The sequence below is a fragment of the Pelodiscus sinensis genome, chromosome 12 (assembly GCF_049634645.1).
Source record: "Pelodiscus sinensis isolate JC-2024 chromosome 12, ASM4963464v1, whole genome shotgun sequence".
NCBI classification, from domain to species: Eukaryota; Metazoa; Chordata; order Testudines; family Trionychidae; genus Pelodiscus; species Pelodiscus sinensis.
The window spans coordinates 22,548,031-22,566,530 of NC_134722.1; the positions used below are offsets into that span (position 1 = coordinate 22,548,031).

The 18,500-nt window shown below is 40.0% G+C and overlaps 1 protein-coding gene across 3 annotated transcripts in view; it reads right to left on the bottom strand.

Moving 5' to 3' along the window:
• Positions 1–392: 392 nt before the first annotated feature.
• The window catches only part of GPATCH1 (G-patch domain containing 1), a 44,133-nt gene continuing 26,025 nt past the window's right edge, over positions 393–18,500 (bottom strand). Inside the window, exons 11-20 of one of the 3 annotated variants that reach the window (XM_006114930.4) lie at positions 16,961–17,239; positions 14,638–14,819; positions 14,218–14,345; positions 13,690–13,823; positions 12,298–12,467; positions 8,131–8,350; positions 5,916–6,023; positions 3,212–3,336; positions 1,731–1,879; positions 393–572 (exon numbers count right to left, since the gene is read on the bottom strand). In XM_006114930.4, the coding sequence (XP_006114992.1) occupies positions 542–572; positions 1,731–1,879; positions 3,212–3,336; positions 5,916–6,023; positions 8,131–8,350; positions 12,298–12,467; positions 13,690–13,823; positions 14,218–14,345; positions 14,638–14,819; positions 16,961–17,239 (1,526 nt within the window). In that variant the 3' untranslated portion in view covers positions 393–541. Of the gene's footprint in view, positions 573–1,730; positions 1,880–3,205; positions 3,337–5,915; positions 6,024–8,130; positions 8,351–12,297; positions 12,468–13,689; positions 13,824–14,217; positions 14,346–14,637; positions 14,820–16,960; positions 17,240–18,500 lie in introns of those variants that run through there. The other 2 variants (XM_025180615.2, XM_006114931.4) reach the window with 2 other exon arrangements.

Sequence of the window (18,500 nt, forward strand, 5' to 3'; positions counted from 1 at the left end):
ACATCTATATAAGAGAGACATGGAATGACTTGTCTTTGTGTAAATTATGCCTTTTTAACTTCCTGGCTTCACTTCCTTCAGAACGGACTTACATTCTTGTTTATGTTTTAAGAACTTTCACACAATGATTTAACAGACCAGAAATACCAAATTTGTAATATATAGTTTATTAAAATATCTGAAGTCAGCCAAGGAGTCACTATTTTGAGTCAACCTTTAAGTAAAACATAGGGGTGAAATGGAGAAATCCTACTTTCATTCATGTGTCCTTGCTACCTATAGCCCTCACATTAAATAAATTTAGCACCTAAGCTATTACTGTTTTTTTATTGCTAGCATGCATTATCAAAAGTATCTTTCCAACATCCCATAATTCATAAGGTTCAAAATGATAAAACATCACAAATGTATAAATTTATTATTTCAAATATATGTTCAGCATAAATACAACATTTACAGTGCAATTTATACATTACTGATCTTCCATCATGGAGGAAATCAAAGTTTCAGATCAAAAGTCATATAGCATTGAAGAAACAAGTTACTGCTTTCTTGCAGGAAGGCATTTCAGCCTGGAATAAAAGGCCATATTTAATAGATATACACAACAGCAACAGGTACATTTAATCACTTTAACAAGAATTAATAAGTTTCTCAAACTTCAATCTGAATTCAATCATTTATTTTTGCTCTTTTAGTAAATCAGGATTGGCAAATCGAAGACCCTCTTCTTTGTTCATATTGGAGGGTCTTCGATTTGCCAATCCTGATTTACTAAAAGAGCAAAAATAAATTGCTCTTTTAAGCAATTAAAAGTAAATTAGTCCACTGGAATGCTGAATTAGACCCAGCAGGTTACTGACTTACAGGAACCTTGTATTCAAGCACAGAATGCTGTTAACCTTCAGTAAATTGCCAATTCTCAAGAACAGATCCAGCAAGCAGGGAAAGGTGTGATACTGATAGGCCCAGACTGTGAACCAAAAGAAGCCTAACACCTTGCACCTGCTGAAGCTGGGTCATTCAGTTGTGAAGGCTTTTAGCCAGACAATTTATTTTGTATTCTAAAAATCCATTAGGGATGCCAGTGGTTAACTGGTTAACCTGTGGCCCAATGGGGCTAGAAGCCCCCAGCCTACCACGGGCAGAAAACTGCTCCAGCCCAGCTGGCCCAGTCCCCCCTGCTCAGCTGGAGCAACCCACCATGCCCCGTTTAAAAACAGTTGTTAACAGATTAAACAACCTTTAACCAGTTAACTGATTCACCAGGATTTTACTTCCCTAAAATCTATCAGTCAATACCAATAGTTACCAGGGGAGGGTTACATTTTTGTTAAACTTGACTAAATATTCTGAAAAGATATAGCAGCAACACTTCTCATCATTTGTAGTTGTCTTATCTACGCAATATTTATTTCCATTTATAGCAATTTACAATGACACTAAGATCTCTTCCAAATTAACTTTCCTTATCTAGTGCTGTAGAATTAGCTGCTTAATGCTCTCTTTCCTGTAGCACTTTATCTTAACACTAGTCCTCAAATGGCACATCTAAATCCAAAAGCCTAAAATAAGTTATCTTTTCAGACTTGATTAACAAAAAGCTATCTATATTCTAGACACAAACATATTGTACTGACTTAAGTGGGACTACACCAATTTACACTAGTGAGACTATGGCCCATTACTGCTGCCAGATTTATAAAGATCTCAGTAAATTATCTGTTTACCTTTGTAGAAATTCCTGGGGTGACAAATTTGTGATCTTCTCCACATCACTAAGGCTGTCACTACTATCAGCAGTATCTGAGCTACTGCTTTTCTCTGATTTTTTATTCTTGTGTTTGCCTTTGTGCCTGTGCTTCTTATGTTTCTTTTTCTGTTAAAAAAAGAAATAGTTGAGTCTGCTAGTCATGTATTTTTTAAGTCAGTCAAATTAAAACCAAAGGTCACTAAAAAAGAATAACTGGGATCACAGGAAACAGTTTATATACAGGTTAAATTCCAAAGTTAACTGGAGCAGAGCAATAACAATAGTACTTACACATTTTCAGTTGTGTAAACTTTAAATAATAGAAGCCAATGTCTCTAAGTAAGGATGTTAAGAAGCGGGTAACTGATTAATCGTATAGTCGATACAAGTTGTATCAAGTACACGATTAGTAAATAAGAGCCGGTGGAGTCCAAGAGCTACCTCTGCTGCAGCTCTGCAGTTTAAATGTAGTATGAGCAGGGCACACAGGCAGCTCAGCTCCTACTACATTTAACTTGAAGACCCGAAGCAGGGGTAAATTGTTGTGAGCCAGGCATGAGCAGTCCTAGCTCACATGGAGTTCTGGACCACTGTACCTCTTGCCTTTTAAATGTAGTAAGAGCTCGATGGCTCTTACTACATTTAAAAGGCAGACCAGCAGCAGGGGTAAGCTGTCTCTCCCCAAGCACTGGCTCCTGCTTCTCCAGCTTGCTGCCTCTGATATAGAGGCGGGGGGAGGTGTGAGTAGTCAAGCAGTGAGTCACTTATAAACCTAGTCTCTAGAAAGCAAGGACCAAGTAAATTACATTAACATATTTAGAAGCTTTATCATCATAATGTATCTTGTTTTTTTACAGCATTATGCAGTATCTAAGCAAATTATGCATATGGTCCATAGGCACATAAAGAACAAGCAACACCCTGTTTAGAACTGAAGATATGTTAGCTTAACTAGAACTGCTAAGGGAGAGTGTTCAAGCAGCCCAACTTGATTTCTGTTTTCCATAATCTAGCACAGTGTTTCTCAACCAGTGGTATGAGTACCCTTAGGGGTACTCGAGAGAAGTCTGGGAGGTATGTCAACACAACTGAAATTTGGAGAAAACTGAATTTTTGTTTTAAGTTTTACAGCGCTTTATTATTTTTGTATTTTTTACACTAAAAAATGTCATCGCCCACCCATCTATGATTAAGCTGTTTAAACAAAAGTGTTGCAATGGTAGAAAAAAATTGTGTGTGTATGAAAACTGCAGGTACTGGGGGCACTTATAATTTTTTAAAAAAAAAAAAGGTTGAGAAACACTGATCTAGCATATATCCTGGCAGTTTTCACTTGACTTAGGAAATCAGAAGAAAGAAAGAAAGAAAGAAAGAAAGAAAGAAAGAAAGAAAGAAAGAAAGAAAGAAAGAAAGAAAGAAAGAAAGAAAGAAAGAAAGAACCAATTTATTTACCCTAACCTTTTCCTTTTTATGTTTGTGCTCTCTCTTAGCCTTGTATTTTTCTTTGTTCTTTTTATGTTTCTCTTTCTTATTGACTTCAGGAGAACTTGACAGAAGTACTGACTCAGGCTTCTGAGTAGTCTCTAAAGTAAAAAATCAAATATAGAGAAATAAAAACAAATAAAAACCAAGACAAACATTAATATTCAACTATGCACAATTTTAATTCCCTAATATATGGGTTGAGATTTTCAGAGTTACATAAGAGATTTGGGACTCCCAATTCCAAATATTTTAACTTCTCGATAGACATACCTTTGCAATCAGATATTGGTGAAGAAAAAAAAATTCAGCCTTAGCCCCTGTTTTGCATCAGAATCTGTTAAACATTGACATTTGAGTCTATGTAAAGCCCCCGTGAAATCAGTGGGCATCTGCACAGGCAAATAAGTCTGGGCTAGTGGATCCTAATGTACACAGGTATATATGAGGCTGGAGAGAAGAATGAAGGACCCCAGTGTTTTTAGTTTGCAAAGGGACCTGAATATAAATTGAAGTTATATTCTAAATATTCGTCATATCTTTAACCTGCGTGCAAGTTCCCAGAGATGAACAATGCCACGTTATTCACTTTAAATCTGTTGAACATGGTTAAACAAACAGGATTAAAACAACAGCAAAAAAATCCTGTCTATTCAACATTTACCAGGTAATGGCAACAGTATATATCCTCCTACTTAAAAGATCTAAAAGGTCTGATTCTGGGTACAGAAAAAAATAACTACACATTCATTTCAACATGAGCACAAACTGATAGCCAAATTTTTAAAAAAATGTATGTGTATGGGGGTGTAATGTGTATATAAACAGATATCTACTTGTTGACCTATAACATCTCTACTTGCATAGGGACAGCTGCACATTCACTTTCACTGGAATATCTATGTCTGTATGGTACAGGTTACATTTCTAAAATCCGGGACCCTCTGGTCCGGCAACATCCATGGTCCGTAAGGACCACAGATATTGCTGGACCAAAGAGCCCTAGCTGGCCAGATTAAGGGGCTGGGCTGGTGGTGGGAAGCGCACTTCAGCTAGTAGCAGGGCCATCATGTGGGGAGCACAACCCGCACTGGGGCTGGCGGCAGGGAGCACCGCCCCTATGGCAGCAGGGCCAGCACAGCAGGGAACGCAGCCCCCCACAGCTGGAGGCAGAGGGGCCAATGGGGGTTGGCAGCACAGACTAGGCTGAGCTAGCACAGCAGGGAGCGCAGTCCTGCATGAGTCAGCCAGAGGCAATGGGGTCAGCGCCCGGAAGTGCAACCCGGACTGGAGCCGAGAGCACAGCCCAGGTCAGTGGTGAGAACACAGCCTCAGCTAGAGTCAGTGTGCTGGGGAGTTTAGCCCCACCCCGGGTGGCAAGCACAGCCTAGCAGTGCTGAGGACAGCAGGCCTGTGGTGTGGAGAAGGGCCAATAGCCAGAAGGGGAGCTTTTACCTCCCTTGGTCTGGAAAACTCTGTTTGGGACTGCTCAGGTCTCAAGGGTGCCAGACCAGGGAAGTCCCACCTTGTACCTAATTGCAAATCAAATTCCAGTCAATATATTTCCCTCTGAAAATCAAACAGTTAAAAAAAATTAGCCTCATCTACATTACTGTAGTCGTAGACAAGGACCTAGTTGTGCTAGGTACTGTACAAACAGAACAAATGATGGTCCCTACCCCGAGGGACTTAAAAATCTAAACAAAAAATAGAACTTTACAGATATATTATGGATCTGCATGCACAAGAATCAACTTATAGCTGACCTGTGAGTCACAGTGTATCTGCAGCAACATGCTAAAGTGTCTCTCAGGAGGAGCATTGGTGAGACAGTGTGTATGTGAGCAAGCAACTGTCTACAGCTCATAGCCTATGAGGATCTGGAAGGCAGAGAAGCAGCTGCTTCTTATCTATCACCTCCCCCTCAGCCTCATAAAGAGAAAGGGGAGGAGATGATAGGTCAAAACAGGATGCAAAATTCCCTTTACTCTTATCCACCTAGTTTAAGCAGCCAAGCTATTTAGGAATTATCTCCCAACTTCATTATTGCTGTACAGGCTAGTAGGAAAGGGAGGCCACTGCTTCTGCAAAATAAGTAAGGGGGAGTGAGCAGGAGGGGAGATACAGGGTGTGGAAGACAGCCTTTAAGGTTGCTTTTCTATCAGCTACTGACAGCTGCTTCTTCACCTTTCAGATCTTCTATTTAGAGTCCTGTGTGGATACAAAAATTTACATCCACATCCAGGGATGCTAGAAAAATGTGTATAGTGGGGGCGCTGAAAGACATTGAACCAAACTGTAAACGGATATATATGAAACCACTTTAAGGCAGAGGTGTGTAGCAGCACACCTAGTTTCAGCACCTATGTCGGTGATTCATGATCCATAAAAAAAAGGTCTGCAGATATCTGCATCTGCTGGGCTCTAAATATAAAAGACAAAAGACAACAGATGACAGCAGAGAGGTTGGAGACTACCAGGAAATAAGACAGTATGGGTTAGCATGATAGACAGTGGTCTCAGTATACTGGGTTTGGTGACTTGACAAGTCAGGGGTCTAAGAAGGGGATTTGAAGGTGGATAATGAGGTAACTTTGAAGATGTTTATGGGGAACATAAATAAATAAAAGCATCTTATACTTGTTTTCAGTGTACAAAATGTAAAGTCTTCAATACTTACTAGAAAAGAAAACTGGAGGCAACTTCGGTCCAAATTCCTCTCCCTTATTCAGCTCCTCCTTCAAAAGAGGTGGCACAAAGTCAGGCTCATTTGTAACAGCCATATTTTCTAGAAAAACAACATATAGGTTTTAACTTAACATAAAAGAGAAAAGAACTCTCCCTACCCAAGACATCTGAGAAAACATGCCATAAAAATAAAATATTGAAGATAAGTTAATGAATCTTGCATGCTTGTTTAGATTTTGCAGTTCAGATTTTCAAAGAAGCAGAAGGTGCTTCTAACCATTATTTCTGATTACTGGGATCCTCAGAAGCCTCCGATAATGACACACATTCTTTAAAAAAGGACTTGCATTAATTACATCATTATATAATTTCTTAACCTTTTTTTGTACACAACCCCTTAACTTTTTAAAATCTTTATCAACAAAGAAGAGTTGATGCTTTTCCTTTTGCACCTTCCTGTGCATTTCAAAGATTGGTTGCATTGGTTAGGACAGGGCTACTTAACATGCGGCCTGCGGCCCATTTGTTTGCGGAATGTGAGGCAGTTTGGTATTACGCAAGGCTAAGCACGTGGCCCACGGGAGGGATCCTTTGAACATGGCCTCCACTGGGAACACACTCCACAACAATGAGATGTCTCCCAGATGGAGTAAGCACTGAAAGCGTCCAGGCTGGCTGAAACAGACAGGTATAGGGGTTTCTGCGTTTCTAGCACCATGTGAGGAGGTGCTGGGAATGCCAGTGCTTTGTGGGAAGTGCTTTGTATTCATGACCATCAGTGTGAAAGAAGCTATTTACATATATATTTGCATGTACATGCAACCTCACTTAAGTTGCAGCCCTCAGCATGTGCTGTGAGTATCATTGTGGACCCCGGGGTTTCCAAAGTTAAATAGCCCTGGGCTAGGATCATGAAATATTTAATCACAGTGCTGCTGATTTCTAAATCAAAATTAAAAATAAAAATATTTATATACATGTTGTCTGAAATTATCAAATTAATCTGTAATTTAAGGGCAAAAACAGACTTGTGTACATTTTTCAATAATTAGGCAAAATTACAGTGCTGAAGATATGGTAAGAATAGGTGATTTTAGATCTAGAAGTCTGAAAAGTTTCCAAATTAAAGAGTATACATAAATTGATCTTTTTACTATAAAATAAAGGCTACCTTAAGTTTGACTATGGGTGTTAGGTTATTTAGGAATTTATCATTCCATCAGCCATTTGCTCTAAATAGATTAATTGGCACTAATTATGAAGAGATCCATTTCATATTGCCTTTTTTCCGAATTGGCAAGTAAGCAAACATGCCAATTTTAAAATTAAAGATACAAGATCCTGTCCAACTCATCTGATGTTGGTTTTAATCTGCAGTTGGTTTTACCCACAAAAACCTCAAGATTATATATATTTTTGTTATTCTCTAAAATGCCACAGGACTACTCATTTTTAAAGTTAAAGATTAACACAGCTATCCCCCAGACTTTTCAACATCTTAAAATGTTAAAATAAATAGAATGTTATCTTGATTTATACTATGTCACAGTAAATTTTTAAATGTACTCTAGCATATTGTTACTTTAATTTCTAGTATGAGAACTCTCTATAATACTCTGCTATTCAGTCTTCATAGATAGAATAAGATTGCTTAGTCGCCCCCCTCTCAATTTATTTGCTGTGTAGACAGACTGTGAAAAATGCAGTGGTTCGGCTATACTGCTGTAATATTTAAAAATCCATTTCAATATTATCTTAAATGAAAATATCAAAATATAGAAATTAAATTCAAAAGCAAATTCAACTTATTTCTAGTCTGGTCAAAATTTCATCATTGAATACATATACTTTAACATATATCATATACCTTTTTACTAGTGTATAAAACCACCTAATTTGGGGGTTTCTTTCTAGAGAAATATAGGTTTTGTCCTCATCCCTCTTTGTGTTTAGCAAATAATGCATTTGACTATATATCTGTAAAAACTGCCTTTGTCTTATGCCTATGTAGATAATATTTAAATAGAAAGAACTTAATCCAGCATTCAATAACGCCAGTGTAAAGCTGGAGTAACTTCTTGGAGGGAAGAAGAGTTGCACCTTTGAGAGACTGGAGTAAAACACTTTTTTACTAGGCTCAGAAGGTTTTAAATTACTTACAAAGTTACCAGAACTTCATGAAATTGAACAAAATTATCAACTATTACCTTGTACCTCAGATACAGAGGTATCTGGTGGATTAGCATGACTGCCACTTTCTGAGTCTGGAACAGCAGAAGTTGGCTGATGCACCTCTTCATCACTATCTTCCTCAGATGATGATGATGATGATTTTTCATCTGAAGAACTGGCAAAGATGGCTTTAAATAAGTCCATAGATGGTCTGCTTTCTTCTTCTTCTTCCTGATCTGTGCTTTCATTAACTACCTACATAACAATGACCATAAGAAAAAAAGGAAACACCGATGAAGGAGAAAAATCTCCCAATAAAATTAATGTATCTTGACACTTTTAATGGTATTTTCATTGAAGATTTTTTAATTGGCAAATTTCACAGTACATTGGAAGTCTATAAACTTGACAACTGTTGATACACAATAGCAGAGCTCAGACACCACTAAATTAAGTCACTTTCCATAAAGAATACTGCAACCTGTGCCTTTTTCATGCATGTCAGAACAGCACATTTGAAAGACTATAATATATTAACTCTTTTTATTTTTAAATCAACAAATGCAAGCACCTCATTAGCTTAAGATCACGGCAATGAATTTATCATCTTCCTCTGTCTAGGTTCAAAGCACAGAAAAGTGTACATTGTCCAGGGAAAACAGTGGGTGTAGTGGAAGGAATTTAACCTCCCACCTGCTATCCCTCTTACAGTCACAATCCCTGACTACACTTGCTATCCTCTTGTCCCCTAAGTATGTGCTACAGCCATACAAGCCTGATAAGCACAGATCCCCTACTTCTCTTTGCTCACTGTGAGTTGCACCAACTTATGTTAGACTACTGCAGACCACTTAGGGATTATAAAGACTGTAGGGCAGGGTCTCCAACTTTTTTAATGCCAAAGATATTTCTGAATTTAAGGGTAGCCCAGGATCTACCTCGCTCCTTCCACTAAGCTCTGTCCCACTCACTTCATCTCTCCTTCTCTGCCACTCGCTCTCCCCCACCCTCATTCACTTTCACCACGCTGGGGCAGGGAGTTGAAGTTCAGGAGGAAGTGCAGGTTCTGGATTGGGTCAATGGGTTTGCAGTATGGGAGGAGGCTCCAGAGTGAGCATAGGGTAGAGGTTGGGATATAGGAGGGGATGAAGTGGATTGGGGTGCAGGAGGGGTGTCTGGATTGAGAGTTGGTGTGCGGCTTTCCGCCAGGAAGTACTTCCTGTTAGAGCCCTACAAATCTGTGGATATCTGCTTTATATCCATGGGTATCCGCACCCGCAGATATGGATGCAGATATCCACAGCTCATTTTTGTGGATATGAATGTGGATGCGGAAACATTTTGTATCTAGAAGCCTACAAATGTATGGCTATCTGCTTTGTATCCATGAGTATCTGGATCTTCAGAAGTCAATGCAGAGGCTTGCATACTCTTTCCAAAACGTAAATACCATGCCCTTTATTAAATGTTCCTCAAACTCCCAAGTCAATTCACAATAAACCTAAATGGCAAATATGAAACTGACCTATGTTAGTTAATGCATACAAAATAACTATACTACTAAACTAAAATCATTAACTCTCAAGCAAATTTCACAGTTCGTGCCACATTTTCAAATAGCCTCCATCAGCATATTTGCTAAAACTGCAAGAGCAAAAGGGGCAACTGTTATTTATGGTAACTACCCACTTTGTGCACTTTTTGTTAATCCTTGTAATTTCTCATGGTTGGATCTACAGGTCTTCACAATTCGTTCCCACATATAAGACTCACATTCCTCTCAATAGATAGTACTCAAGCAAAACAAAATTTCCTACTTTATATAAAGATCTATATGCATGCAGTTTCCTGTTTTGTTTCTTCAGTAAAAGAGCAAGAAATAGAAATACAAGTACTTTTCTTCATCTGAACTATACATTCTCTATAAAAAAAATAAAAAGAAAAAAGAATGATCCGGTAGTACCTTTGAGACTAACCCAAAAATATAGATAGTATTACGAGCTTTTGTGGGCACAACCTACTTCTTCCTCTAGAAGTGGGTTGTGCCCATTAAAGCTCATAAAACTATCTATATTGTTTAGGTTAGTCTCAAAGATGCTACAGGACCATTCACTGTTTACGTGTTTTAGTTGCAGACACAGCTACCCCTCTGAGACACCATAGAAAGCAAGAATTCTTCCCTCATTCACCTCCTGCCATTTGCACCACTTCTTCTCCAACTTCTAGATGTGGGCACCACTAAGGCTGTTAAGTGTCAGGTAACTGACTAATCGAATAGTTGGTGCATTTTTGCATTGACTATTCAGTTAGTTGATAGGGTGCCCCTAGGGCTGTTGCTACACTTCAAAGGCGAAAGCACCAAAGCCCGGGGCAGCGGGGGAGTTCCCCGCTGACTCCGGGCTCCATGATTTGCTATCACTTTGAAACACCACAGCAGTGTTTCAAAATGGCAGTGCCGTACAGAGCTAATCCCAGGCTCCACGCAGCGCTGCCACTTTGAAATGCTGCGAGGAGCCTGACACTGGGCTCCATGTGACATGCAATGCAGCAGCGCCGCACAGAACAGCTAACCCCAGGCTCTGTGCGGTGCTGCCACTTTGAAGTACCCTCTTATTCTCCCCCTATAAAGCGACTAGTCTTTCACATCCTTAGGCACCACGTTTCCTCCTATTCATTACCACATATCCCTGAGGCAACAACACCAACTTGCTTATCTGTTTTTAGCTGTCTTACTAAAACAAAAAGCTTCTCTATCACCTTCATGTAGTATGGACACTAATTGACTATTTCTTCCCCCCTTTTTCACTATTCTTTTTCCTTCTCCCCTCCAATCCCGTATTTAGAAACTGGACTTTTAATAACTCCATTAATCTGAAGAAGTGAGTTAGGTCCATGAAAGCTCATGATACCATCTAAATGTTTTTTAGTCTCTAAAGTGCTGCAAGACTATTTGTTGTTTTTTAAGTTTTTCAAGTTACAGACTAACTCGGATACCCCCTGAAGCTTTTGAAATGAAGAAGACTGCTGACATCCTGAGATTAGCCAACTCCTCATTTACCACCAGCAGCACATGACCACAGGCTGAAAACCGCTGATATTAAAAGTATGTGTTGTATATAGGCAATTCTAGGGCAAAATGATGTGAAAAAAATACAAAGTGTTTCGATGCTAAATAATTTCATGGCAATATCCTAGGTTCCCTATCAATGTATAATATGTTTTCCCATGTAGAAAACTAGAAATTTTATCGTTTACTGTTGCAGTCCCTCTCCCCCACTTTTCTGTTTGAGCAGAGGGCAAAATTGGAGTTGGTCTTCCCACCACCCATGACAGGGAGATTTCAGGTCAAAGAACTCATGCAGCACCTACATCCACACATTGCGTCTTATATTTGACTGGTGCCTTCACATTGCCACCTAGTTTCCTCAACTATTTGACAACATGCTGCTGTGGGAACTTTGGTGACCAGGACCCTCTTATCACCGCTCATCTTTCATAGCTGTGGAAGGTTAAGCCCCCAAAATGGGAACATGAGTAAGTTAGAGCCAAAGTCAGGAAGTTCTCCCTAGTGTACATATGTGCATGTACAATGCTACAGAGCAGCTAGATCTGCCCTGGGCCTGCTGCCTCTCCATTTGTGTAACCCACTATTTGTAAAGCGCCAGTTGAGGAGCTTCAATAGGATAATGGTTCTCAACCATAGGTCCCATGGGGGGGCCACAGCAGGTTTTAGGGGGTCTGGCAACCAGGATCAGTGTTAGACTTGCAGGTGCCTAGGATAGAAAGCCTAAATCTTGCTGCACAGGGATGAAGCCCAGGGTCCTAAGCAATTTAGCTTTCTGGGGCATCCAATGTCATAGGGCTCTGGGCAACTGCCCTGCTTGCTATCCCTTAGCGCAAGATTTGGCTTTTATATGCACAAAACCAGTTGTGACACAGGTGGGGTGTGGAGTTTTTAAATCACATTTTTGAGCGGGGGTTAGAACTCATGGTTTACAAGAGACATGTTGTAGAAAATAATCTCTTTTCTACAGCTGGAGGGTACAGCTTGGTCCCAAGTGCGCACATCTTTTCTCACCCACACAAGCTGCTACTAGTGACTCTGTCCATACACAAGGAAAGGCATTTCAAAACACCAAAGAAGAGCCATGTACAATAGCACAATTGTTACTGAAAATGTTAAATCTTTGGGGATTTTATACCTTATTGGTAAGGGGTTCTTTTGTTCTATTTCTGGCTTCTTCTTTTGTTGATTCTGGTAGTTGCTGCTGATTTTCAACTTTTGATCTAGCAAGACTTATGAACTCACTAATAGAATCCTTTCTCTTCTTTTCTTTGTCAGATACATCCCATCTTGATGGTTTCTTTGGCTCTAAAAATGGTACAAGATCCCAATCAACATAGTTAATTAGCTTTATGTTAAAACACTACAGCAGTTCATGATCAATTATTTACAAATTATTTACAAATACTTGCTTTATCATTACACTTCCTACTTTAAAAAAATTAAAATTAGATTCTCTGTATTGGCCAGATTCTCAGCTGGTATAAAAAAAATCAGTACAATCTATCCCTATATGTGTAGATTTACTTGAGCTGCACGTTGGTATTTTCACATTCCATAATAATTGTAAAAAAATATTGATATACAGGCAGTCCCCGGGTTACGTACAAGATAGGGACTGTAGGTTTGTTCTTAAGTTGAATCTGTATGTAAGACGGAACAGGCGTCCAGATTCAGCCGCTGCTGAAACTGACCGCCAGTTCTGACTTACATACAGAATCAACTTAAGAACCCCAAGCGTCCCCAAGTCAGCTGCTGCTGAAACTGGTCAGCAGCTGATTCCAGGAAGCCCGGGGCAGAGCAACTCTGCCTCAGGCTTCCTGTAGTCAGCGCTGGTCAGTTTCAGCAGCAGCTGACTTGGGGACGCCTGGGGCAGAGCAGCTGGGGTGCAGCTGGGTTGCTCCAGTAGCGCCACTCCTCGGCGCTACTGAACCAACCCAGCAGCACCCCATCTGCTCTGCCACAGGTGTCCTGATTCAGCTGCTGCTGAAACTGACCAGCAGCAGCTGAATCAGAACGCCTGGAGCAGAGCAGCTGGGGTGCTGCCGGGTTGGTCCAGTAGCGCCCAGAGCAGCACTGCGGGACCAACCGGCAGCGCCCCATCTGCTCTGCCACAGGCTTCTGGAGAAAAGGCTAGTCTGCTGGGGGGGGGGGGGGGAGGGAGGAGGGGGCGTACTAGCTGCGCCCCCCCCCCCACCCCAGCAGACCAGGAAGACAGCGTACCGAGACGCACCGCGGTCCCGCCGCCTGGGTCCTCCGTGGCTTTGCTCCCAGTCTCCCAGTCTCCCTGCTCCGCTGCCGGCTTCCCCGAGGCTTTGCTCCGAGTCTTCCTGGTCTGCAGACCAGGGAGACACGGAGAAAGCCCCAGAGTACACGGGCGGCAGGGACCACGAGGTCCCGCAGTCCGTGTCCTCCGGGGCGAGCCCCGTTCGTAACTGCGGATCCAACATAAGTCGGATCCGCGTAAGTCGGGGACTGCCTGTACTTGTTAACTACTGGGATTATACTAATAAAATTGTGACCCACTTACTGTTAGGATTGATATTCTGTGGCATTTTTTCAGTTGTTTGAGTTACGGTTGTCGTGGAAGATTCCGACAGAGTTAAGAAATTGAATACAGAATACTTGTCACGTTTCACTTTGGGTAACCCAACAATCGATGAACTAGAGGAAAATGAATTTTTTGGTCAATCATTGTTTTTAATGATGGGATGATGGAAAATACTGGAAAATGAAGGCTTAAATTATCTACAAAACAAGCGAAGTCCATGAAACAGCTATTAACACTTAAAAACCCTAACAAAGGTGCTTCCACTATGGTCTGGGGGAGAGGATCACCTATTTCCTTTCAAAGTATCTCCAAATTTGAGTAAAAAGAAAATTGGAAAGATACCATAAGAAAGCTTGCCTACTGTTCTGGGTTGCATCTATTCTGAAGATAAAGAGGGTATCAGCCTCCAGAGATGTCAAACTAGCATTTTGCACAAGCATTGCATAAACACAAATTTTAGAAGAATTAAAATTATTTTGAAAGCATTAAGATATTTCATTATCTTACTCAGAGTAGGGATCAGGAACGTTAAATCTTTTACACAGTAGCTTCTCAGGGTGCCACTCAAACTTATCTCTTGTGAGCTTGCCAAACATCTTCATCTTCACTGCAGATTCCTTGTCATCAATATCTGTCTGTAAAATTCAAATGTTGATTAAATCCTCTACATGATATAATCAGCTTCTTGAAATTCTGCTATTATAGTAATAGTGTCAACATTTAGTGACCTTAAACCACAAATACTTGACTACTCTGTGAGAATAGTATTGTAGATTACCTTTTGGTTTCTTAATCACTACCAAAAGAAACCTAAAGCAATAGAAAATTATAACATTTATTTTCTACAAAGATGTTTCAAATAAATTGGATTGTGCTATTCAGAGTTAACACAGGTAATCACAATGCAGGATGATTAAGAGCATGAACCTCTTGGTCTCGAGGAACTTCCACTTTGTCAGTATCATCTTCATACTTGGCCCGAGTAAACCTTGATGACAGGATTGAGTTGGAGGATTTGTAGAGCACTGCTGCTTTGAAGAACTCCTCTCGTTCCCTTCCTCGCTCCCATTCTGTCATCCCTGGATCTGAACGACTCTCTTGTGTATCTACTGCAAGTTAAAAGGACAGAAATACTTAGCATCTCTATGTATAATATACACTAACTTGCATGTAGGTTTAACTCATTGTGTTATTCTTTCAAATAATTCCAGAAGCCAAGCTCATCTCCACAAGGGTCCGATGAGTACATAGTTGAATATAAAGGTGCTGAAAACTTCAGAAATAAATAAGAAGGGTAACCCCATGTGTCTTGCTGGATATACTATTCTTCAGTAACCAGGGATGATTGCTCAAGATTCTGTCAGAATGACCATCTTTATTAAATGAACGACAGCTATTTCATTTACCCAATCCATTACTGTACTGATGATGTCTAACTCACTGCTCTAATGCACTGGAATATACACAATATGAAATGCTCCATACCTCCCCCCCCCCCAAAAAAAAAAAAAACACACACACACAAAACTCCAACAAAATGCTTCAAATGTAAAGGTAAAAATGCTAAGTACGTGAGCCTCCTAATAAACTTCAGACCTACACTGAGGATTCAAATTGGCTTTTTGGATGCATACTATGTGCATGATCATACGTGCAAATATGGACATGCCAAGAAGCTTTTAAAAAAATAATCCTTTTCTGTTTACAAGGAACAGACTTTGGTTCATATTTTCTTCTAGAGCAGACAGGAATAGAATTAACACCAAGCTGAGCTTCTGAATGTTTTGACCTTCCATATTATTTCAGGACTTCCTGCATTTTCATCCTGTTTGATACTTAAGTTGATCTGTTTTATACAAAGCAACAATCTTAAGTCCTGAGCAGATAAATTACTCTCTTTAGGATTGTAGTTTCTCTCAAGATAGTTAGATTATTGACTAATAAAAAGAAGCAACATTTCCAATGTAGCACAAGTAACTGCTTTAAAAGAAAAACATTGGGTTTCCCATTCTCCTTTCCTACCCCAAAACAGGATTAAAGTTCTAATATTCCCAATAATTATCTTGTTGTAAGACAAAGTAGTGGATTTACAATTAAAAATGTAATTAGAAAAAACAGTACATGGAAGGAATGGAGGAAAGTTTTTATTAATTAAAAACAGGGTTCAAGGTATTCTATAATTCATTAATCACTGACTTTTCCATAAATGTCATCCTTTTCTGTAGAATTGGGCTCCAGACACTCAATTAAAATGTTTTTAGCCCTAATGATTGCAGAGATACGAACTAAATGTACCTGATATAGTAGTGGCTAGCCAAGTCTTCAGAGCCTGAAATAATAACTCAGAAATGTGAGCTGCCTCCATCTCGGAGACAAGGTGGGTTAAAGCTTCTGATTCTGAACTTTCTTTTATCTTAGTAAGGGGGACCTTATGGACTCTGTAAAGACAGGAAATGGGCTCCAGGCAATTGCCCTGGCTTTTATCTGCAGAAAACCAGTTGTAGCACAGGTGGCTAGGAGCTTTTATAGCACACTGCAGTGTGTCTCAGAAAGAATAAGGATGAGAACCACTAGTCTGTGAGGTTAAGAGCTACATTATGAGGGGAGATGAGAGAAACTAAGATAAGTATTATCAAAGTGCCCAATCTTTCAAACAATTTAATATGTTGACTTCGTCTCTCTGAAGTCAATGGGATTATATTGGGGATGTTAAATATTGGTTAATTGAATGGTCACTTAATCTTATGAATTTGTATTGGTTAATCAGCTATTCTATAGTTCCTGGGCAGCCCCTGTCCAGGGGGGGAGGGGAGTGTCTGAGCTCCCAGACCTGGCATGAGCCAGAACTGAGTTGGGCTGCCTGTCCACCTTGCTCCCAATACACTTTAAATGCAGAGCCGCAGTGGGATAGGTCCAGGATCCAGAACAAGCCGGGTCTGAGCTGAGCTGCTGGCCAGCCTGTTAAAAAAAATGTACTGGCAAGGGGTGGGGAGGAAATACGTGTAGTCTATAGCATAAGTCTTTGCATATTGGTTAATCAGTTAATCGACTATACTATTACATCCCTAGATTATATATATGCCTACATTTTACGAGATTAGGGACTCTGGAAAAAAGAAGGAAAAGCATGTAAACATTTTTGGAATCAAGCCTGTGAAACACTTAAAAAGAAACAATGAATAAAAGTTGCAGAAATATTGTTTCCAAATAAAAGAAATAAAGAAGAGTTTCATGACCACTTCCTAGTTACCTTTCTGTCCTTGTTTAAGACTCTCTATATAATCTTCATATCTTTTTTGTTTTTCTGGATTTTTTGCAAATGGTTTGAAATCACTAGAACCAGGTATGGCTATCTGCCCTCCCAACACCATTTGCCACTTGTGATGAGCACCATCTGACGAGGAGGACCTATTCACGGATTGCTGAGAGAAAGTTTGTATTTTCATTTGTTGTTCAGCTGCCTGTTTCACTTCTTTGATTCTCTCTCTGTCTTTTCCTGACAGATACTCTAAAACAGAAGGAGATGGTCCTGAGGAGGAGAAAAAGCGCAATAATAAGATAAATGGAAAAGAAAACATCTTTTTAACTACCTCTACTGTAAAAGAAAGACATTACATATATATTATTTCCCTACCTAAACAAAATGTAGGCTGTACATACATTCAAATACCTCTCAAGCAATCAAATATCTATTGTCTAGAATTAGTTAATTTTAAATGTTACGATTTTTCTGGAAACTCTTAGGAAATATTTTTAAATTGTAATTTAAAGAGGAAAATGTATTTTACCAGAAGTGGCCCTCAATGCAATTTTTATGCCATAATTATGTTACAGTATAAAAATTATAAACACGTTGCTTTTACAAGTGACATCTTTGGTGAACCTACTGCTGTTAGAGTAAATATAGCCATAAAAGGAGCAGGATAATTCCTCACACATTCATATATCTACACTGTAACCTACTAGATCTCTGAGGGTATGTCTACACTACCACCCTAGTTCGAACTAGGGTGGTAATGTAGGTAATGTAGGTGGTAATGTAGATTTGAATTTCCCGGGCTTCATTTGCATCTTGCCGGGCGCCACCATTTTTAAATGTCCGCTAGTGCGGACTCCGTGCCACCGGCTACACGCGACACGGACTAGGTAGTTCGGACTAGGCTTCCTATTCCGAACTACCGTTACTCCTCGTTGCACGTACACCAGTGAGTGAACTGACTTTCACCAATGTGAGAAAAAAGCCAGAAGATGATGAGCGGTTGGAATGTGTTAATGAACCATTTTGAGTCGAAACTCTCACTCCCTAAAACTTGTGACAGAGATGTAGCCGTGTTAGTCTGGGGTAGCTGAAGCAAAATGCAGGACAGTGTAGTACTTTAAAGACTAACAAGATGGTTTATTAGATGATGAGCTTTCGTGGGCCAGACCCACTTCCTCAGATCAACTAGTGGAAGAAAGTAGTCACAACCATATATACCAAAGGATACAATTAAAAAAAATGAACAAATATGAAAAGGACAAATCACATTGCAGAACAGGAGGGGGATGCAGGAGGGGGGGGGAGGAAGGAAGGTAAGTGTCTGTGAATTGATATTAGAGGTAGGAAGAGTGGGATGTTTGTGAGTTAATGGTATTAGAGGTGATAATTGGGGAAACTATCTTGGTAATGGGTGAGATAGTTCAAATGTTTGTTGAGTCCTTTTTGGAAAGTGTCGAAAATTGTCTGCAGACCAGGGAGACGCGGAGCAAAGCCACGGAGGACCCGGGCGGCGGGACCGCGGCGCGTCAGT